The sequence below is a fragment of the Medicago truncatula genome, chromosome 3, assembly GCF_003473485.1.
Source record: "Medicago truncatula cultivar Jemalong A17 chromosome 3, MtrunA17r5.0-ANR, whole genome shotgun sequence".
In the NCBI taxonomy this organism is placed as follows: Eukaryota; Viridiplantae; Streptophyta; class Magnoliopsida; order Fabales; family Fabaceae; genus Medicago; species Medicago truncatula.
This window is the reverse complement of record NC_053044.1, coordinates 6,111,409-6,135,141: the sequence shown is the minus strand read 5'-3', so window position 1 is coordinate 6,135,141 and position 23,733 is coordinate 6,111,409. Positions and strand designations below refer to the sequence as shown.

At 36.5% G+C, this 23,733-nt stretch overlaps 1 protein-coding gene across 1 annotated transcript; it reads right to left on the bottom strand.

The window, feature by feature from the left end:
* Positions 1–12,410: 12,410 nt before the first annotated feature.
* LOC11418307 (G-type lectin S-receptor-like serine/threonine-protein kinase At4g27290) lies at positions 12,411–16,379 on the bottom strand. Its single transcript, XM_003598692.3, has 7 exons — positions 15,057–16,379; positions 14,751–14,867; positions 14,389–14,540; positions 14,094–14,304; positions 13,757–13,997; positions 13,297–13,447; positions 12,411–13,081 (listed from the first exon to the last, which is right to left on the bottom strand). The coding sequence occupies exons 1-7, from the start codon at positions 16,342–16,344 to the stop codon at positions 12,794–12,796; spliced, it is 2,448 nt and encodes an 815-aa protein (XP_003598740.1). The 5' UTR covers positions 16,345–16,379; the 3' UTR covers positions 12,411–12,793.
* Between the last annotated feature and the right edge of the window lie 7,354 nt (positions 16,380–23,733).

Here is a 23,733-nt window from a genome sequence, read left to right as displayed (position 1 = left end):
GGAATGTGGTGTTATACCAATATTCGGCGAGGGGCAGAAAACGCAACCATACGCGAGGTGTAACGCCCGAATTTTATTTAATTATTATTGGTCGATTTAAAGTCTTTTTATATATGATTTTATATTATTATGTGGTGTGTTATATTTTATTATATAGTTTATTTTAATAATAATTAGATTAAGTGAGAAATTAGTATTATTTTGGAGTGTGGGGAATTAATTAGGATTTAATAGAATTAAGAGGGAGTTAAATAAAAATAAGGGGAGTTATGTAATGGGAAGTTAGGAAAAGAGAAGGCAGAAGCAGTTTACGTGAAAACAGACTTTTGGGAGAAAAGGGAGAGAAGAGCAAGTAGAGCCAAGAACTGATTTTGCTGTGCATTTCTTTCTATAAAATTAAGGTAAGGGTGAGACTATCATTCAATGATCTTAAATCTATAATTCTGAAATTGGATTTATCATGTGAGTTGTTCTTAATTTGGGATTAGGGTTGTGTACTCATGTGGGTAGTGTTGGGTTTTGTTTTCCATTGCTTTTCATGATCCTTTGATAAATTCAATGTTAAATTCGTGTACCTTGTGCTGCTGCAATTATACGTTAGATTTGTAGTCTTTGAATTACGATGAAATCATAGGTATATGCATATATTTAATTAAATATAATTGTTGCTTTAATCGGTTGCAAGATTTATTCCTTCTGAATATAACTAATTATCTCGTTGTTTTCTGTTTGTACATCGATGAGTCTATATGATTAATATCTACCAGGAGTCAAAACCATGTATCGAGGAGATTAGTTACATGTTCCTATTAAACTAAGTCTGCTTGTTTAATTTGAAATTAAGAGCATATATATATAAGAACCGGTTATGGCATCTCAGAAACTTTGTTCATGTACTGTGTATAACAATTACTAGGAACGAAAGAATATAGGTACAATAGGTAAATGAAGCTTTAGTGAAAATTAGAATAGAGTCATTATTTGATGCATAATCCCTTCTCGCTCACGTCATTATTGTAAGTTAAAGTAATAGTAATTTCTTGGTTTTAGTTTTTAGTCATATATAATAATGATGAATTATTTTTAGATGTGTATTGATGTGTTAATTAACCATATATAATTGATGCTTTATTTATGAAAGTGTAATTGATGTGTTATATGAATATGTGTTATATAAAGATGTGAGATTTAAAGATGTGCTATACAAAGATGTGTTATATAAACATGTGTTGTTATAAGATGGTTAATGTTGTGGTTTTAAATTGATGATTAAATGTACGAAAGATTTATATATTGTGAAAGATGCTCATAAGAAGTTGTAATGGTTATATTTGATGATTATTGTTGATGTTGACTTGCTGCATATTATTTAATAGTGCTGTTTTGCTGTCGTGATTAGGATGCTAATGTTGGTCTAAGTTGTTTAAATTGTAAGATTTTGATCCAAATTATTGGAGTCATATGAGAGTCTAAGTTGTAAGTTGTCGTTCCAAAGTATTGGAGCCTTAAGTTGTTGATGTTGTCTAAGTTGTTGAAGTCGTAGTTGAAGTTGTTGTTGGTGACTGTTTATGTTCAGGTGTTTTGTGAGAGGTGGTGTACTCTTACGTTGCCGTTTATAAGAGGTGGTGTACTCTTACGTTGTTATTCTTTAAGAGGTGGTGTACTCTTACTTGTCGTCTTTATAAGAGGTGGTGTACTCTTACTCGTTGTCTTTCTAAGAGGTGGTGTACTCTTACTTGTCGTTGTTATAAGAGGTGGTGTACTCTTACTTTATTGTTTGTCTAAGAGGTGGTGTACTCTTACTTTGATTGTCTGTTATAAGAGGTGGTGTACTCTTACTTGTCGTGTCTATAAGAGGCGGTGTACTCTTACGTGTCGTCTTTATAAGAGGTGGTGTACTCTTACTTGTCGTTTTTATAAGAGGTGGTGTACTCTTACTTTATCGTTTTTCTAAGGGGTTGTGTACTCTTATTTTGTTGTTGTCTATAAGAGGTGGTGTACTCTTACGTTGTTTATGTTGATGAGTATGACGAGGTTATGATGATCTTCTATAGTGTTGAATGCGAGGTTGTTATGATATTACATGAGGTTACCTATGAGTTGTTAAATGTACTTGATGAGGGTTATGTTAAGTTGACTTCTATTCATGAGCACTAAGAGAATGTTAAGGAGAATTATTATTGAATGTATCTGATGATGTCTATGTTGTTAATTGTAATTGATGAATTTTATGCTTATTATTATTGTTTGAGAAATCTCACCCCTTCTGCTTGGAAATGTTGCCCTTCGTATGGGTAACTTGCAGGTATTTGAAGATTAGTAGGAGTGGTGGCTCAAGTGTCTAGGGCTCTGATACGTACGGGATGGGATTTTCTTATTGTTTTTCATTCCTATGTATCAATTTTTGAATATTGCTGATGTAGCCCTATGGTTGTTGAATTTATGTTGATAAGGCTTTTATGCCAAGATTTAATTATGGAGATTTAAATAGTTGCTGTTGTTGTTTTGATGCAAATTTTCGCTGCAAAATTAATGATGATTTTGAAGGATGCTTATTAAATAGATTTTATATTCTATTTAAGAAAATTTGAAAATGTAGTGTGACATGCCCGTTTGGAAATTACTCTGATGCATGTTTAATTATTAATTAATTGATTTTGGGAAACTGGGTGTTACACGAGGTTCTTCACTAACAAAACAACGAAGGTAAGTTTCCAAACAACGATTGAGAACTTCGGTTTGCCCATCCGTTTGTGGATGGTAAGAACTGCTGAAAGCCAATGTGGTGCCGAGGTGTTTGAAAAGTGATTTCCAAAACTGGCTAACAAACACTTTGTCGCAGTCATTGACAATAGTTTTAGGAGCGCCATGAAGCCGGTAAATTTCAGAAATGAAAATTGGGCCAAGTGTGGGAGTAGTGAAGGCCAGTGGTAACGCGATGAAGTGAGCAAATTTGGTGAGGCGGTCCACAATAACCCAAATGGTGGATTTGTTGTGAGTGAGGGGAAGATGGGTAATGAAATCCATTGAGATGTCCTCCCAAACTTGAGTAGGAAGTGGTAACGGTTGAAGAAGCCCATAAGATTTTTGAGTTGAATATTTGTTGTACTGGCAGATGGCGCAAGCCTGAACATATTGTTTGACGTCCATGTGCATTCCTGACCAATAAAAGGAAGCTGAGAGCCGAGAGAGTGTAGCTTGTACACCTGAGTGGCCTCCCATTGGAGAGGTGTGGAACTCTGTAAGGAGTGAAGGAATGAGACCCGTATCCTGTGGAATGAATAGCCGGTCTTTGAAGTAGAGTAGCTGGGCCTTGTGAGTGAAGTGCTGCTGCATCTTTGGATCCTCCTAAGCTTTACGAACCAGCCTTTGACCTGCAGGGTTAGAAGAAAAATAATTATGTAGTGTTGAAATTAAAGGGGAGGTGGGGAAACTAATGACTGCACAAATCTCCTCGGTTGGTATCTCATCAACTCTAGACAAAGCATCCGCGACAACATTTTCTTTGCCGGGTTTATAGTGAATTTCGTAGTTGTACCCCACGAGTTTGGTGAGCCACTTTTGTTGTTCCGGTGTTTGAATGGTTTGTGTCATAAGACACTTAAGGCTTTTGTGGTCGGTAAAGATCTTAAAGGTGGAGCCCAATAAGTATTGGCGCCAACGCTTAATTGACTCGGTTAAAGCGTAAAGCTCACGGACATATGTTGAAGATGCACTGAGACGAGGGGTGAGCTTTTTTCTAAAAAACCAAGGGTCTAGAGTCTTGGGAAAGAACAACGCTGATTGCTATGTTGGAAGCGTCGGTGGTCACTTCGAAGGGTTTTGAGAAGTCTGGCAGGGTTAGTGTGGGCAAGTGGGACATGGCGTGTTTAAATTTTTCGAAAGCCGCTTGTGTGGCTGAAGTCCAATTGAATGAATTAGCTTTGAGAAGATCAATCAATGGATGGGCTATAGAGACATAGTTGAGGTCAAAACGATGGTAAAACCCCGTTAAGCCGAGGAAGGCACGGAGGGCAATGACATTATTTGGAGTTGGCCAGGCTATGATGGACTCCACTTTAGCTGGGTCGGCTTGTACTCCTTGGGCTGAAATGACATGGCCGAGGTAATCAATGGAAGTTACTTCGAATTGACACCTGGAGAGTTTGGCATAAAAATGGTTTTGGGAGAGTAATGAGAGGATGGTATTGACATGGTGGAGGTGGGTTTCCCAAGAGGGAATATAGATTAGAATGTCATCAAAGAATACAAGGGAAAACTTACGAAGATGTGGTCGGAGAAGATCGTTCATGGCTGATTGGAAGGTGGAGGGGGCATTGGAAAGTCCAAAAGGCATAACAAGGAATTCATAGTGGCCATCAAGAGTACGAAAACCTATTTTGTGGATGTCTTCCAGGACAATGCGAATTTGATGGTAACCGGAGCGAAGATCAATTTTGGAAAAATATATTGCCCCATGAAGCTCATGTAGAAGTTCATCAATAGTAGGGATGGGGAAACGGTCTTTGATGGTAATAACGTTTAGTGCGCGATAGTCGACGCAAAAACGCCACGTACCATCCTTCTTTTTAACTAAAAGGACAGGAGAAGAATAGGGGCTGGTGCTGGGTTGGATGACACCGTCTTTGAGCATTTGGAAAATAAGATTGGTCAAGGTTTCTTTTTGAAAGTGAGGGTAACGATAAGGTTTGATGTTGATGGGTTGTGATACGGAAGAAAGGTGGATGTGGTGGTCGTGTTGTCGGGTTGGGGGAAGGCCTTTTGGTTTTGAAAAAATGTGAAGGTTGGGTTGGAGTATGTTTTGGATATCTGGGTGAAATTGTTGTATGGTGTGTTCATTTGATGTTGGGGGTTTTAGAATGGGAAGGCAGTGTGGTGGGGGTCAAGTAAATGGAATGGAGTGTTGTAATAGCAGGTGTGGTAATCATACGGTGGAGCTGATGAAATGAAGCTTGTGACAGTGGAATGGATCTGGTACCAGTGATTGTGATGAGGTTGTTGTTATGGTGAAATTGCATAGATGGAATGGAAAAGTCAGACACAAAAGGTCCAAGGGTTTGGAGCCATTGGACACCCAAGACAACGTCAACTCCTTGTATTGGAAAAACGTAAAGGGAGGTGGGAAACAAGTGTTGGTTAACAAGCAAGGGTGTGTTAATGCAGATCCCTGTGTAGTGTAAATGTTCACCATTACCTACCATAACAGAGAAAGAAGGTAATGGCTGGATTGGAAGTTGTAGGAAGTGAGCAACACGAGGTTGAATGATGTTATGGGAGCTACCGGAATCAATAAGAACCGTGACAGAGTGGATGTTGATGGTGGCCTGAAATCGCAAGGTTTGTGGTGAAAGTTGACCAGTTGCAGCTTGAAGGGATAGATGAAACATTGCTGGGTTTTCTTCTGGTCTGTGAGGGTCTGTGTCAGGTAATGTTATGGTGGGAAGTTCTGGTATGTCATTGGTGGTAGGAGATTCAAGGGTGAGTTCATCAGATAACAAGGCATATAGCTCATTTGGGGACTCTGTAGGGTCATGGTCACTTAGCAGAAGCAGGAACGGTTTGGTTTTACAACGATGACCGGTATGGAACCGTTCGTCGCAATTAAAACACAAACCCTGGCTTCGGCGCAGTTGCAGCTCGCTTGGGGAGAGGCAGCGTATAGGGATAGATCTGGTGGATCAGGCGGTTTGTGTGGCGGGGTTGGTAATATTGGTGGTTTAGTGTGAGTAAATCTGGAACTTGAGGTTTGGTACAGGCGTGAGGCAGCAAACTTGGATTCAATAAGTTTTGCTAACCCCGTGGCTTGTGAAACAGTTGATGGTTGATGAATGGCGATTTCGTTTTGAATGGAAGGTTTTAGGCCAGAGACAAAGCAGTCAGTGATGGCAGCTGAAGAGAGACCCTGAACCCGGTTACATAACCGTTCAAAGTCTTTTTGATATTCAACCACTGAACCGGTTTGTTTCAGCTTAAAGAGAGCTTGCTGGTGATTCTCAAAAGATGAAGGGCCAAAACGTACCTCCAAGGCTGAAGTGAAGGAATCCCAGTTGGAGAGGAGGTTGTTTTGAAACATCCATTGGAACCAGCTTAGTGCATCGCCGGTTATGTAACTGGCAGCATGAGTGAGCCACTGATTTTGAGGGATGGAATAATGAACAAAAAATTGCTCAGCCTGAAAAAGCCAATCAAGAGGGTTTGTTCCGTCGAAGGGAAGAAGGCGCAGCTTGGGTGGTTTAATGGAGTTATCGGTTTGGCGAGTTGGGGTGGGAATGTTTTCATCGATCTGTGCAGGGATTTGATTTTGGAGGTTGGTAATGGAGTCAATATAATGAGCATGGCGTTGGTCTTGGTTATCACTAAAGGCAGTGAAAGCGGCGGCTAGGGTATTTATGGAGTCTTTTAGCTGTTGAAGGGTTGGTGGTTCGGGTGGGTTAATTTGTTGACGTGTAGGCATTGGTTCAAGAAACGAGAGCACCAAATGATAAGGAGTTTGTTTGTGCAGAAATTAAATTCCCTTTTGACGGGGAAAGTCCAAGAGGGAGAGACAGAAATTGGAATTAATTTTTCAGTCTTTTCATTCAATACTAGGATCCTTATAGGTCCCATCAGTGATACAAACAGACCTTTATTGTAGGATCTGATGACAAATGTCCCTATCCTGATAATTGCATAAAAATAAAACAAAAGAAATTATTTGTTGGTCCTTTGCAGGTACAGCCAGCCCTGTGACAGCTAGAGCTAGCTCATTGATCTTATCTTTTAGATATTTCTGCTAGTCTCTAAGCTTGCTGGGAATTTTGGTGACTCTTTTGGACTTTCTGGTGGGGCCGTTTGGTTCAGCATAGTCTTCTGGTCCACTTGAGTTTTGCTTTCCTTTCCTCTCCATCTTTTTTGGAAGTCCACTTGTAACAGCATGTTAGTTTAAAATTGGTAAGGATAGATTTATGGTATTTAGGTCATATCTCTGGCTGTGTAACCCATAATTGAATAATTATTGAATTTTTGGACTCTACACTTAATTCCCTTCAGTTTGGATATAAATTTTGTATGTTTCGGATTAGGAATGGATTTAGAAAACGCGTTTGAAGTTTGGATTTTATGCTGAAAAAATTGCCTACGGGTTTGGCCAGGATTTTTCTGTAATAAGCTAAAACGTGAATTTAAATTGTGTGAATGGTTCCAGAACTTAATATGTATGTTCAAAGGGCTGAATAAGTGTTTGTTTTGAGTTGAAATGCAGAAAGTTGGAAGCTGACGTAAAAAGCCGCAATAAACTGTTTAGTAGAAAAGCGCTTATGAAACTGGCAAGAGTTTATTTGAGATTTAAATGGTGTAGAGAATTCAGGAAAATGCCTAAACTCTCCCTTTGGGTAGTTTGAATTATGTTATTAAAATTGTGTTATTTACTTTTACTCAATATAAACGGGGTTTTAATGGTTATGCAAAGTTATGATATAATGCGAATGAAACTTTATATGATATCAATGTTATGAAAGTGTTGATCATATGAATTGGTTCTAGAAATAAAACAGTAAGCAAGACAATGGATGTATATACTTATAGAAATGATTTGAAAGAAAAATTGAAATGAGTAACCTACTCAAAGAAAGGAAAAAAAAGATAAAACAAATGTGAAGATAAAATTGAAAACTCCGTTTGCTACAACGAAGAGATAATGTAGCCTATGAGGTACGACTCATAGTAACAAAGTAAAAATAAAAATAAAAGTTATTGTTGCTACCACGAAGAGATATATGCACATAGTAAAATGTATAATTAATGACATGAACTTTTAGTTAAGAATTATGATTATGATTATGAGTATGTGTATGAATAAGAATATGACATTATGAAGAAAAAAAAATCATGATAGTATTCTTCGTAGCGATCTTAGTTATCCCCAATCGCTCAGTTGTGTATGATAAAAACTGTATAAACCCAAAATGGGTTGAGTTTAGAACATATGACGATCCTAGGTTCCCTGAGATTGCCTATAGCCTAGGATAGGTGGAACTCACTGAGACATCCTATCTCACCCCAATCCCTTTTATTTATTTCAGATATTCAAGTTAACAGAATGGTTCGTGATGAAGAAGCAGAAGTCGCTAGATCATATAAAGTTCACGTAAGTGGTATTATTTCAGAGGTATAAAATGAGAATTTCTATATCTTTCAGAGGAAATTTTTATTATGGTAATTTTAATGTATCCAATGCCAAGTTTAATACTCATGCTAGATATCCTAGGTAATTTATAGTAGGGGTGTTTCAGGTAACAAATAGAAAAGAATTGATAAAAAAAATTGAACCAAAGTAAAAAGACCACAATCTATAATTTCTGGTAACAAATGTCGATCTCAGTGAAAGAAAAACAAAATCCGAAAATTTTCCACCAAGAAACGGTTCCGTAATCCACGTACTGTTTTTCTCTGAAAATGTTTTCTAAAAAGAGTGGGGTGAACAGGGATGAACGTGAAAGTGATTAGTAAGTTTTAGTTTATCTTGTCAAATAAAAAAGTCGTAGTTAATATGAAAGGGTAAATTGGGCAGTTTGAGTAAAATATTGGGGTCAAGGTATAAATGTAGGGGTGTGGGGTAAAACTTCCATAACTGAGTGGGTGAATCTGTTGGCCCACATCTCATGCAACTGCGGATATGTATAAACCTTCTTCTTTTTAGGCCCGGTTTCACCACCAAACATAGGATCTGAGACCTGTACCTTTAAGTGCAGATGGCTTGAGAAGCAGCTTCTTTGGAATTTCAATAGGTTTCACTTCTTCTTGTGCTAGCCCCAACTGTCTATAACATGTGCCGGGGCAAACCATATATGCACTATAGAAGTTAATGCATGGTGCCACCACATATCTTAGACGCAGCTGGTCCTCAAAATCTCTAGAAACTTGCACCCTATTATATGGCGTCCAATTTATTTCTTCCACCAACATATTGTTAAAGTCCCCTTCCTACTCTGCATAACTTTTTCTCTTACTTGATTTTGGTCTGAAATGATTGATGATCACGTCAATCCACCCTAGAGATAAGGGGACTTCAGTTGGTACGTCTAGCACTAATTCCCGCGTTAGGATAGGGAAACGCTCCAAAGCAAATATGGTTAAAGCTAAACTAAAACAAGATATACTTGCTTTTGGTATTGGTTTTGCTTGTGATCTAATTATATCATCCAAATCACCCTTGATGTGGGCCAACATTGCTGCCCCCCAAGCATATTTCTTCATCTCCTCACCCAACAGAGGTAGATAATGCGGCTGACCAACGCTTGTCCGGGTAGGAAGCAAAACATATCCTAAACCGTAAAATATGAAGACCTTTGCCAATATCCCAACATCCACTTGAGATATAATTTCAGGCTTCTGAAAGTGAGCTAAAAGTTTATTTAAATCAACTCCACTTGTCATTCCTTGTTTTGATTTAATTATAAGAAAATCTTTTGCAACAGGTTTACTCAAAGCTAAATGCGTTTTCAGGAGTTGGACATTATCTTTATGTATCATTCCCGACACCTGCATCCCATTGATGGGAAATCCGGTAAGATACAAGATATCATCTAACTCAGAATCCAAATGAAATTTATCCGCATCGTTTCCAAATTTAAAACAACTATCTTCAACATTATAAGTGCTCACGAGAGCTCTTACAAAATTCAGGGGTAAGGACAAATCCTTTTCTATATTCAGCAACTTATCGCGAAGCATCACTAAGAATCCAAAACTCATTTCTTCAACTTTCTGTTTGACACTATCATCTAGTTTCCAATTCTTGATAGTGTCAAACAGAAAGTTAAAGAAATGAGTTTTGGGTTCTTACTGATGCTTCGCGAGAAGTTGCTGAATATAGAAAAGGATTTGTCCTTACCCCTGAATTTTGTAAGTGCTCTCGTGAGCACTTATAATGTTGAAGATAGTTGTTTTAAATTTGGAAACAGTGCAGATAAATTTCATTTGGATTTTGAGCTAGATGATATCTTGTATCTTACCGGACTTCCCATCAATGGGATGCAGGTGTCGGGAATGATACATGAAGATAATGTCCAACTCCTAGAAACGCATTTTGCTTTGAGTAAACCTGTTGCAAAATATTTTCTTACAATTAAGTCAAAACAAGGAATGAAAAGTGGAGTTGATTTAAAAAAAACTTTTAGCTCACTTTCAGAAGCCTGAAATTATATCTCAAGTGGATGTTGGGATATTGACAAAGGCCTTCATATTTTACAGTTTAGGATATGTTTTGCTTCCTACCCGGACAAGCGTCGGTCAGCCGCATTATCTACCTCTGTTGGGTGAGGAGATCAAGAAATATGCTTGGGGGGCAGCAATGTTGGCCCACATCAAGGGTGATTTGGATGATATAATTAGATCACAAACAAAACCAATACCAAAATCAAGTATTTCTTGTTTTAGTTTAGCTTTAACCATATTTGTTTTGGAGTGTTTCCGTATCTTAACGCGGGAATTAGTGCTAGACTTACCAAGTGAAGTCCCCTTAGAACGGAAAGAGTATATTAATTGATATAAAAAAAAAATTCAAAAAAGGTTTTTTTTATCAAAAAGTCCCATGAATCCGCATTAATATATAAATATTAAAAGTTGAGTTTTACCCGTAAAAAAAAAAGTTGAGTTTTACTTTTAGAATTAAAGTAATGAATCTGGTTAGTTTTGAATTAAAATCTCAAAAGCAAAAGGAAAAAAAAATGTGCACCAGAAACTCCATCATAAGTTCCATAAGCTTCTTAGTCAACCCATTAATAACAAAAAATCTAATTGGTGAGTGATTTTGTACTTGGATCATTCATCTTTCCTGCATAAAAATGAAGAAGATCACTAATGGAATAATTATATTACGAACTATATAAAAAAATAATGACTTTTTGTTGGAGTAATGGAAAAATGGGAAGATTCTTACCCTTTTGGATGTGTGTGACGATAGAGAAGAGAAAATGTGATGTGAAGAGAAAGAAACAGAAAATGAGAATTTAAATTTAGAGATGTGAGTTGATGGAGATTGGAAATATGAAGGAAAAAAATGGGTCTAACAAGTAACGTAGAGTTTTTTGGGAATGATAACCAAAGGTTACATTTGATTTTCTTTATTTTTTCAGTTTTTGTGAGAAGGTTACAACATGTCCCAACTCAAAAATAATAGGCTGGATCTGATCCGGTCAAAAGAAAAACGAAGATAAAAAAATAGGGAACTTGATAGTGATAGTGAATGCATTGACTCTTTTTTCTAGCAGTTTTTTATGTTTATTGAATAACTGATGATTTATTTTAAATTTACAGGGGATTGATATGACAATATTAACATAGCAATTCAAAGTAAGGTGTAACTTCCCGGATTTTTGATCCAAGACATCACGTATAGTTCTTTCTTTTTAGAAAAATATGGCTATTTTTTTTTTTTTTACAATAGACAAGCATAATAAATTTCTAACGAGAACTTAACAACATAGTTAAATAATTTAATTACGACTCAGCAAAACCCAAATTTCTTCCCCGCATAAGTGCTTCAAGCAAATCAGTGTGAATAAATGAGTTTGTGAATAGTGTACCAGTAAAGGGAGGTGGGCAAATAGACACACTTAAATAGCAAATCACTCCTAGTGAGAACTTTTTAGATATGAAATATTGTTGGTATATAAGTGTGAGTAAAATGTCCCACGTTAAATGGAAAAGTGAATGTTCAACACTTTATAACTCAGAGACTGATAAACCTAATGTCTTTAAGGTTTTGAGTTAAAGTTTGGTGCATCTCTCACTTGAATGATTGTTCAAGACACGATATGACGAATGATGATCTCCTAGAACCGCCTCATGACCCGTACGCCTCTGAGGCTCTCTATTTTTTCACTCACATTCTTGTGTGGAACTCTATTTTACTTTGCTGAATCTCCTGTTTATAGGTGAATTGAAACCAAATGCAGTATCTCCTTCCATCCTTTTGTTGCACCATCTTTGACAATTACTTTGACGTTTGCCAAGTTTTTCAAAAGTTTCTGTCACAATTTGAAGATAACCCCAGCAAGGAAGGATACCTATAGACATGTTGGTGCAACTATGTCTTCAAGAACCTGTTGTCAAATATAATTAATGGCATGCATCCAAGAACATATACATGGAAACTGATGCTAACATCATTTGAAGTTGCAATGCCAAAGGCTAAAGTATGTCACTGCATTTCTTCTGAACAATGAATAAGCACTATAAGACGCTTTATTTCTTATTATTTGTTATTTTCTCGCAATTAATATGTTTTCTTAGGCACAATTTCTTCATTTTTTACTACAATGTCAAATAATAGTTTAGTACTTGATTGTGTCAATTTTATATAATTAGGCTTATGCTTGACAATTGATATAATGAAGTATATATATGTTGATTTCTTTGCAAAAGCAATAAGATTCATATAAGCTACAATGTAAATCTATACTGAATATTCATAGCACTTAAAAACCCTTGGCCTCGCCATGTTACATGTAAATCTAACTGCACAATTACATCAGAATCTATAAAAACAACCCACGACACCAAAGATTAGACCCTCTACAAATGACAAAATGCGCTACATTGTAGGTCAACCAATTTGCAGGTGGTAAATTCCGATACACATTCACGCAAATATTGCGGTATCGAAACAAAGCATCACTTGCTTTAATCTTCACTTGACGGCTTGTTGCAGTCACAGAGACACTATATGATGCATCCATATCTTCAGAAATAATACAAGCGATTCATGTCGGTAAAATAGTTATTGTAGTTCAGTGTCAAGCACAGTGGCTTTCTACCGCGCCTCTAACATTGAGATTGAAGCATCATTTATTGATGAAGATCCTATGCTATTTGTAGTATCTCTTCCTGCATAGAACCCGGGTTTACTTGGTTTGGGGAGTAAATTTTCACCCTTCAACATAAAAACCACAGATGACATGTTAGGCCTATTTTCTGGTTTCTGTTGTACACACAATAGACCAACATGAATAAATCTTATTATTTTTGAAGATATGGCATCATCATACGATATGTCAGCTATGAACTCCAGTGACCTTTCTTCAATCCATAATCGCCATGCCTAAAGAAACATCAAAGTTACATAAAGAGTAAAACTCAATATTTACTCAAATTTCATTGAATGTAATGATAATTGATAAATCGTTGTGATATGAATTAGTATTCATTTTGATTTTTTTACCTCCCATGAGATATATTGAGACCAAAAAAGGATATATAAGGAATGCAACTATGAATATAATGTGTCACAAACATATATAAACTTCAAAAACTTACATGGCCAAGAAGGTTTAGATTATGTTGAGGATCACAAAATCCACGATTCTTCGTGCCGCTAATGATCTCAAGTACAACAACTCCAAAGCTAAAAACATCAGATTTTATTGAGAAAAACCCATGCACTGCATACTCTGGAGGCATATATCCACTGCAAGAGAAAACATTGAAGTTAGGAAAAACATACATTGAAAGGAGTTGTAACATAGCAGAACTGAAATTTTAAATAACTTTTCAGTAACTGTAACAATGCTAGGAACAAATTTTTCTAGTATTTTTAGTCTCTTAATTTCCATTTATCAATATGGTCTACATATTCACATTTGAACAAATTTTACTACAGACTAAAACCAAAATAATGAGTACAAAACCCAATCTTTCCTATATTTTGGGATAAATAAAAATGTTTCATAGATACTAAAATCAAAATCAATGTATATTAAGTCTACAGAGAAATTACTATGTTCCCATCACTCTATTTGTATTAGCCTCGGCTTGGTCTCCCATAAATGATCTGGCTAAGCCAAAATCCGATATCTTTGGGATCATATCAATATCAAGAAGTATATTGCTTGTCTTGAGATCTCTATGTATGATCCTCAATGTTGAATCTTGATGGAGATAAAGCAGCCCACGAGCAATACCATCAATAATTTCCAAGCGCTTAGTCCAATCTAGTAACTTGCTTTGCAGAGTAGTACCTAACAGATTTTCACATTCTTAAGTTAGCATTAGTACTACATTTTGGCAATAGAAAAATTGAGATGAGTATATTTGGTAGGTGTGAAAGTTCAAACCAAAAATAAAGTAATCCAAGCTTCTGTTTGGCATGAATTCGTAGATCAACAACTTTTCATCTTGTTGAATAGAACAACCAAAAAGTTTTACAAGATTACGGTGTTGAAGTGTTGCCATCAACTTTACTTCATTTTTGAATTCCTCAGTTCCTTGTCCTGATGTTTTAGATAGCCTCTTAACAGCAATCTCTTGTCCATCTGCTAAAATGCCCTATTAATAATTTTTGAAACATTAGCGCATAAATTTTTTGGTGAATTAAAGTGATAAATTCAATTGGTAATAAACAATGACTACCTTGTATACCGGTCCAAATCCGCCTTCTCCTATTTTGTTTTTGTTAGAAAAGTGATTTGTTGCGCTAGTGATGATTGAAAAATCAAATATTGTTGCCAAGTCAACATCTTTCTCCTTCTTGTGTTTCGATAGAAATAACATTTTCATATACCCTGGTATATTGTAAGATAAATGAATTTCTTATAAGTACTAGTTGAAGTGGTTTAATATTACCAAAGTAAAGGGACAGAAACAGCAATCAAACTTCATAATTGAAGAAAACTTCTTTTCAATTCATTGTTATTAATTCTGTTTGGAACACTATTTGAGGAGTATCAGTCAAAAATATTTGATATTTATCACAACTCTTTCACTTGGCTTACCAAGCTTCTTTCTATATGCTGATGTGGCCAATACCAGAACGATTAGTCCAATAATGAATGCAATAACTCCTGCAAGAGTCCCAACAAGCTTCAACTTCTCGTTATTCTTTTTATGATCTGAGGGTTGAAGTAAATGTCAGTCAACAAGAACGGTTAGTCCTATAATGGAAGTTGATTCAAAATCAACTGTTCTTAGACAGAGAATTTATTAGCGTCACATAATATCAAGACAAATGCTGAATATATATAAATTTGTCCTATGCATCTAACTGAAGAGGTAAAATATGTCTTTGGAAATGAAAATACCAAGTTCGGAAGATGCGAGTCGTATGTAAATGTCTTGTCCTACGTCAGGATGTTTTCTCATGTCCACAATATTGTTAAACCAAAGTAAGCAGCCACTCCCACCATCTCTGATATCAGAATTTGCATATGCAATGCAAGAACAGTTTTTCAAACACATTGTCTTACATTCCTCAAGGCTCAAGTTCTTGTCATACCAAGATGTTGACGTGTCTGGCAACTTCATGCTTGTGTACTTCAAAAAGCCATCACCATTGAGGCAATTCAATTTTGTTCTCCTCCGACACCCACCAGACCAATTCGACGACTTCCATTTTGTTTGAAATTTTGGCATGAAACCTTCCAAGCATTCACATACTGGAAAATCATTAATATTGCAATTTGAGTTAATACTACAAAAGGCATAATCTTCACACTGGTCTACAGCACGACTAGATATAGCCACCCAATTTTGTTTCTGATCTGACCATATAAAACGGTTTGGAATTCCATATGGATCTAGCACAAATCTAGTAATCATTGAACTGTTAAACGTTGCATATTGATAAGTAACTTCTTTATCAGTTAACATGAATGAGTAATTCAAGACTCTATGAACTATTTGCCAAGAAACTCCATTGAAATGATATCCATTCCATGACCCACCTCTATACAGAATTGTTTTTCCCTTTGCAATAACCTGTTGAGGAAAACCATGAGTATCTATCCTATACGAAAACTCACCGTCAGCAGGATCTTCAGAGGATCTCCAAGAAGTCAGATATCTATATGGACCAGTAACTAAGTTACTTCTCAGCTTCATTCCAGCAAGGAAAGTGTCACCAGGATAATTAAAACTTTCCCACAAAAAATCCTCATTCTTAAAACTTCTGCTTGCATCTTTCACAACAAGGTTTCCCGAATCCAAAAGCTGCACAATAACTGATTTCACCGCCGCAGTTCTTGATGAATTGGAGTTCCAGATGACACCTTTGGAGCCATCAAGAATAACAAGACTTCCTTGATTGTTAAGTTTCAGCATTGCTGTTGAGTTTTGTACAGGAGTATTTCGATTAGCAACCCACACAATAGTCCTTGGTGATATGTTCTTGTACCATATACCGAAGTATTGACGCTGTGAATCGCCAAAGTTGAAAAATCCTGCTTCATACATTCCAGCTGAAGAAACAAGGGTTTCATGATATTGCATAAACTGATTTGGAGTAAGAGTGTTCTGTTTAGATAAAGTGGGCTTGAAGCAAAGTAAGAAAGTACACACCATTAGAATTAGCACCTTATTATGCTTTTTCATTGTGTTTGTTTGTGTTTATTTTGTCATCATAATTTTCATTTTATCAAATTCCAAATTCAACTGAGATGACTTAGTCCAAGTATTCCCATGTGCGTGCTAATTGATGTAAAGTACAACCATTAATGTTTTCTTGGTTGCAAGTAGAACCATTAATGTCTTGGATCCTCTTACACCTAGCATAGCATGAGTGTAAACAGTGACTGATTCACATAGGGGAGCAAGGGTTTGGGCCCCTCCCTTGGTCAATAACTTGGAACCATTAATACATGGTATGCATTTAAACTTTAGTAAAAATAATACATATATGGTCATGCTAACCAGTGCTTCCGAGACACTCAAATTTTAAGTTGAAAACAATACTTTTTACACTCTTAAAAAATGGATTACAGAAGTTTCAATGTGATACTACTATATTTGATTTTTTAGTTAATATTTGACAACACTAGTTAGCATTTCCATATATATATATATATATATATATATATTACAAATTATAGCATAGAGATTAATTTTAATATATTGATATTGTAGTTTGTTTTACACGTACATCCAATTAAATCACAATGTACAGTTAACTATTTCAAATTGAATTAAGACAAAGTCTTTACAATGTGCTATTACTAGTCCACTTGAAAATGATGTACTAAGGTCCAAAGAACAACAAGAAACCAATTATGTACAGATTAAAGTCTTTTTCAACTTTAAGGTGGTACGGGGACCAGTGAAGACATTCATTCCAATTGAAACATCAACGATTATTATTAAGTAATAGACCGATGATTGAATTGGTTTGTGGTGTATAAAACAACACTGTAGGACCGTGATGGAAGGTCTGTCCGTCCGGTGTCGACACGATACCGATGATTCACTTAGGAGGGTGTATATTTAATTAGGATTGTAAGGGACAATTTTTGTTTAAAAGGTCTTGAGAATTTTAAAAGATTTTGTAAAATTTTAATGATTTTCATGATTTTAAAAGCCTATCAGGATTTACGATTTGAATTTCAATAGATTTACATCATAAAATTTTAAAGGATTTAAAACGATTTTATGAATTTATAAGATTTCAAAAGATTTTATGAATTTTAAAGACTTAACACACTATCTATCAAAATATTCTAAATAGATAATATTTTAAAGACTCAACACAGTATCTTTCATGAAATTTCAACACATTCCTAAAAGAACCATGAAACCAACGGTTGTTCCCATGAATCACATTCCCAGGAAAGAAATTTTGCCTAGGTTGTTCGGCTTAGTACACTTTCACCTAATTGAGGTTGGAAAATTTTATTCCCAGGAGATACAAACAATTTTTGCGTAAAACTAGAGATGCACCCCACTAGCTAGCACATTTTCACCTACATATACAATTATCCAAATTCTTTTGTTTTGTTTTTGAAAAAAATATTTCAAATGAAATATATCAATTATTTTTAAGAATTTAAAATAAAGGATTCCCATGAACTAACTATGCACCCAAACACTTATTTTTATGATTTTTTTTTTTTTTTTTGGTCAAGTAGCCTAGAAAAGTTATATCTGGGATAAATTTTTGATACCGTGAAATAAATAGATGATATTTATTTTTTTATGAGAGATAAAGAGAGGGAGGGAGACGAGAGGGAGAAGGGAGGAGAGGGAGAAGGGAGAAGAGGGAGAGGGGGAAGGAGGAGAGAAAGATAGGTAGTAAAAAATTGATGAGAAAAAACAATCATAAGAAATCTCATGTTTTCATGAAAGCCTTTTTCATGCTAGAATTTCACTAAAAAATCCCACAAAATCTATCAAAATCCAATTTATTAAACAATCCTTCAAAATTTGAATGATTTTGAATACCATGAAACTTTTTTTAAATGAGAAAAAGTTTTGATTGAATACCACATAATTGTTTTTTTAAATGACAAAGAGTCTTTATTAAATACCACAAGACCTTTTTAATTTACAAAGAGTCTTGCTTTACTTTTTTTAGCGGCGTTCTTGCCCTTATCTTCTCTCTAGACATGGCTGTCATAATACAATGAAATAAATATTAAACATTAGTAAAATAGTTAAAATGATAAATAGTTTCATTAAATATTAGACACTTAAAATGATAAAATAGTTAATAAATATGAGTAAAACACATAAAATGATAAAACAGTTATATTAAACATCATTAAAACACTTAAAATGATAATCCCATGTCATATGAGTGCCGTGTGCATTGATGAAAACAATCTTTATAGTCTTGGTATTGTTGGCGAATAAAACATTGACTTGATTGCAACTCATTTCTGCTTACGATCAACATCATCCTTGTTGACTTCATACTTGGTGCATTTCAAAATTTACATTCCTCCAACAAGTCAACATTTGTACCAAATTCATTGTCCTAATACAACGTGAACCGTTTAACGCAACAATCAATCTTTTTAACTTCCAATCTCAACTTTGATACCAACTTCTTAGATTCATAATAACTTAACGGTAAATTTTCTTTTGCAGGAGTTGAATTCATCATCATTTTCGTGAAGTAAATGAACTAAGCCCAATTGGTGAAAGTATATAAGCCTAGTAGTAGTCACAAAGTAGGGTTGTGAAATTATTTGGTAGGTTTACAAAATAGAGGCTAGAGAGAGAATAGAGAAAGGAAGGGAAGAAAGAAGAGCTAAAAGGGAAAAAAGAAGAAAAAGCTTGGGAGAACCCAAGTATAGAGGAAGATTGGAGCTTAAGAGTCTTAGCTTTTGGAGTTAGAGGTAAGAGGGAAAAGGTTATGTTCACATTTAGAATTGATGATTATTTGTGTGGTTTTGGGTCATGTTTGTTCTTGCATTTTTATGAAGTGATTATTTAATTAAGTTGATTTTCGTGTTAAGTTAATTATGGTTATTTTGAATATGTGAAAGGTTATATAATCATGTTGTTGTTGCATGAAACCTATGTTTGGTTGTGATAAATTGATGTTTAAGTGATTTTAGCTTATTTGAGTGAAATTCATGAGGTTGTTGTTGAACTTTATGGCATTGGTTTGACTTCTCTTTTGGTTGTGGTGGCCAATGAAAAAAATGAGTTGATCTAGACTCATACAGTAACAAGGTAGAGAATGAGTAAAGTGTGAACATGTGTGAACACATGAAAGTGGTAAAGCACACTTTTGTGGAATTACCACATCCATGGCAGTAAACATATGGCAGTGTACAAGAGTGGGTAAAGCAATTTTGTTGAATTGGAATAACACATGTCAGAAGTTTTTTTGACAAAAGATTTTCGATGCCACCATTGTCAATACAAGTTGGTTGGCTGTTGTGCTAATGTCCATGGTGCATTCAATGCAATCAACTCATGTAACCACTATAAATAGAAGGCTTTAGCGATGAAGCAAACCATCCCAAATCAGTAACAACACAAGAACAAGTAAAGCTTGTTTAGATAGTGAGAGAAAAAATATAGAGAGGAAAAATAGTTTCTCCTAGTTTGTGTTAGTTAGTATTCTCCTATTTATAAGAGAGAGTGGTAATTGTACTCTCCTTGTAGTTAGAGAGAGGTCCTGTAATTTCTTCCACTTAGTGAAAGTTCTCTACTCTTGCCCCGTGGTTTTTTCCCCTTATTAGTTGAGGGGTTTCCACGTAAAATATTGTGTGTTCAGTTCCTCTTTTCTCGTCTCTTATTTTAGTTGCGTGATAATATTTTGTTACTCTGGTACCTAACAGTGGTATCAGAGCCCTTGGTTCGTAGCTGTTATTCCGCTGTGATAAACTAGTGGAGTGGTAAGAAAAATCTTAGTATGCTCTATGGTTGCGGTTTAAACTGATCTTCCACATCAGAAAAGAATTCTTATTATTCCGGTCTAGTTTGAATGAAAAATATTTAGTGTAAAACCATGGCAGCAAAATTTGAGATAGAGAAGTTCAACGGGAGAAATTTTTCCCTATGGAAATTGAAGATAAGGGCAATTTTAAGAAAAGATAATTGCTTAGACGCAATAGATGGCAGACCTGCAGATATCACTGACGAAAAGTGGAAAGAGATGGATGATAATGCCGTTGCCAATTTGCACCTAGCAATGGCGGACTCGGTATTGTCAAGTATTGCTGAAAAGAAGACGGCAAAGGAGATTTGGGATACTCTAATAAAATTGTACGAGGTCAAATCACTCCACAACAGAATATTCTTAAAGAGAAGGCTCTACACTCTTCGAATGGGTGAATCCACATCCATAACGGATCACATCAACACCCTGAATACGCTATTTTCTCAACTCACGGCTTCTGATTTCAAAATAGCGGAGAATGAGCGTGCTGAACTTCTACTTCAGAGTTTACCAGATTCGTATGATCAACTCATCATCAACATTACAAATAATAACATAGCTGATACTCTTCACTTTGATGATGTCGCCGGTGCAATCCTTGAAGAAGAATCCAGGCGCAAGAATAAGGAAGAAAGGTCAGAGAGTTCAAAGCAAGCAGAGGCTTTGACGATGACGAGAGGCAGATCAACGGAACGTGGCCCTAGTGGGAGTCAAAATCATGGTAGGTCAAAATCTCGAAGAAAGAAGAATATCAAATGCTACGGTTGTGGCATGAAAGGGCACGTAAAGAAGGAGTGTTGGAATATCAAGAAGAATGGAGAGAAGAATTCTGAAGCTTCAACATCTCAAGGATGTGTTGCAAGTACCTCAGATGACGGGGAAATCCTGTATAGCGAGGCAGCAACCAGTTCTAAAGGCGAAAGACGACTCAACGATGTCTGGATAATGGATTCAGGTGCAACATGGCACATGACTCCACACCGAGATTGGTTTTTCTCTTATGAGCCTATCTCAGAAGGATCTGTGTACATGGGAAATGATCATGCCTTAGAAATTGCTGGAGTCGGTACTATCAGATTAAAGATGCATGATGGTACTGTTAGAAAAATACAAGGAGTGCGTCATGTAAAGGGGTTGAAGAAGAATTTATTGTCTGTTGGACAATTGGATGACCTCGGGTGTAAGATCCACACTGAAAGTGGAATCTTGAAAGTAGTGAAAGGCAATCTTGTGGTGATGAAAGCAGAAAAGATCACAAGTAATCTATACATGCTTCTGGGAGATACATTGCAAGAGGCGGATGCATCAGTTGCAGCAGCAAGCCAAGAAGAAACAACGATGATGTGGCATCAAAGACTAGGCCATATGTCTGAACGTGGCTTGAAAGTCCTTGTGGAACGCAATCTCCTTCACGGGCTCAAGACAGTAAATTTACCATTCTGTGAGCACTGTGTGATAAGCAAGCAACATAGATTGAAATTTGCTAGAGTAACTACTAGAAGCAAACACATACTAGACTTGATACATTCTGATGTGTGGGAGTCACCAGAATTATCTCTGGGAGGAGCAAGATACTTCGTGTCATTCATTGATGACTATTCCAGAAGATTATGGGTGTACCCAATCAAGAAGAAGTCGGATGTGTTTCCAGTATTCAAGGCATTCAAAGCACAAATAGAGCTTGAAACTAGGAAGAAAATTAAGTGCTTGAGGACAGATAATGGAGGAGAATATGTAGATGGCGAGTTTCTAGCATTTTGTAAACAAGAGGGTATTGTAAGGCAATTCACGGTTGCACATACACCTCAGCAGAATGGTGTGGCAGAGCGGATGAATAGAACTCTCCTAGAAAGAACAAGAGCTATGCTGAAAACAGCGGGAATGGCCAAGTCGTTCTGGGCAGAAGCAGTGAAAACCGCCTGTTATGTAATAAATCGCTCACCATCAACGACGATTGATTTGAAGACACCGATGGAGATGTGGAAAGGAAAGCCAGTAGATTATTCTTCTCTGCATGTGTTTGGTTGTCCTGTGTACATGATGTACAACTCCCAAGAAAGAACGAAGTTGGACCCAAAGTCCAGGAAATGTATCTTCTTGGGTTATGCTGCCAATGTTAAGGGGTATCGCCTGTGGGATCCCACTGCCCGCAAGGTTGTTGTTAGCAGGGATGTAGTCTTTGCAGAAAATGAACTGCAAAGTAAGCAGAAAAATGACAGCACTTCTAAAGAGACTGCTATTGTGCAGATGGAAGAAAAATCCAAAGAAAGTGATTCTTCTGAAGCTGAACCGGTGCACGAAGAACAAGAACCAGATGATATCAATAATGGTGTTCGTCGATCAACGCGTCAGACGCAGAAACCAGCTTGGCAATCAGACTATGTTATGACGAGCCACGATGCATATTGTCTTATAACTGAAGAAGGTGAACCGTCAACTTTTCATGAGGCGTTGAATGGTTCGGATGCTTCTCAATGGATGACAGCAATGCATGAAGAAATGGAGGCCTTACATAGGAACAAGACATGGGAGCTTGTTGAACTTCCAAAGGGTCGGAAAGCCATTGGAAACAAATGGGTATACAAGATCAAACGTGATGGCAATGATCAAGTGGAACGGTATCGTGCAAGACTGGTTGTAAAAGGATATGCTCAGAAAGAAGGTATTGACTTCAATGAGATATTTTCTCCGGTTGTCAGACTTACTACTATCAGAGTAGTGTTGGCGATGTGTGCTGCGTTGGATTTACATCTTGAACAGCTCGATGTAAAGACTGCTTTTCTTCATGGAGAACTTGAAGAAGAAATTTATATGCTCCAACCGGAAGGATTTAAGGAACAAGGAAAAGAAAACTTGGTTTGCAGGTTGACCAAATCTCTGTACGGTCTAAAGCAGGCGCCCAGATGTTGGTACAAGAGATTTGATTCTTTCATAATTAGCCTCGATTACAACAGACTTAGTTCAGACCATTGTACGTACTACAAAAGGTTTGATGGCAATGATTTTATCATTTTGCTGTTGTATGTGGATGACATGTTGGTGGTAGGCCCCAACAAAGATCGAGTCCAGGAATTGAAGGCACAGTTGGCTAGGGAGTTCGATATGAAAGACTTGGGACCAGCAAACAAGATTTTAGGGATGCAAATTCACCGAGACAGAAAAGACAGGAAGATTTGGCTTTCTCAAAAGAATTATCTAAGGAAAGTCTTGCGCCGCTTCAACATGCAAGACTGTAAGCCAATCTCTACCCCACTTCCTGTGAATTTTAAATTATCCTCAGGTATGAGTCCTAGCAATGAAGCGGAGAGGATGGAAATGTCTCGAGTACCGTATGCATCGGCGGTGGGAAGCCTTATGTATGTCATGATATGTACAAGACCAGACATTGCACAAGCAGTGGGAGTGGTTAGTCGGTTTATGGCGGATCCGGGTAAAGAGCATTGGAATGTTGTTAAGAGAATCATGAGGTACATTAAAGGAATCTCAGGTGTTGCGGTATGTGTCGGAGGATCAGAGTTAACTGTCAGGGGTTATGTTGATTCAGATTTTGCAAGTGATCATGATAAAAGAAAATCTACTACTGGTTATGTGTTCAC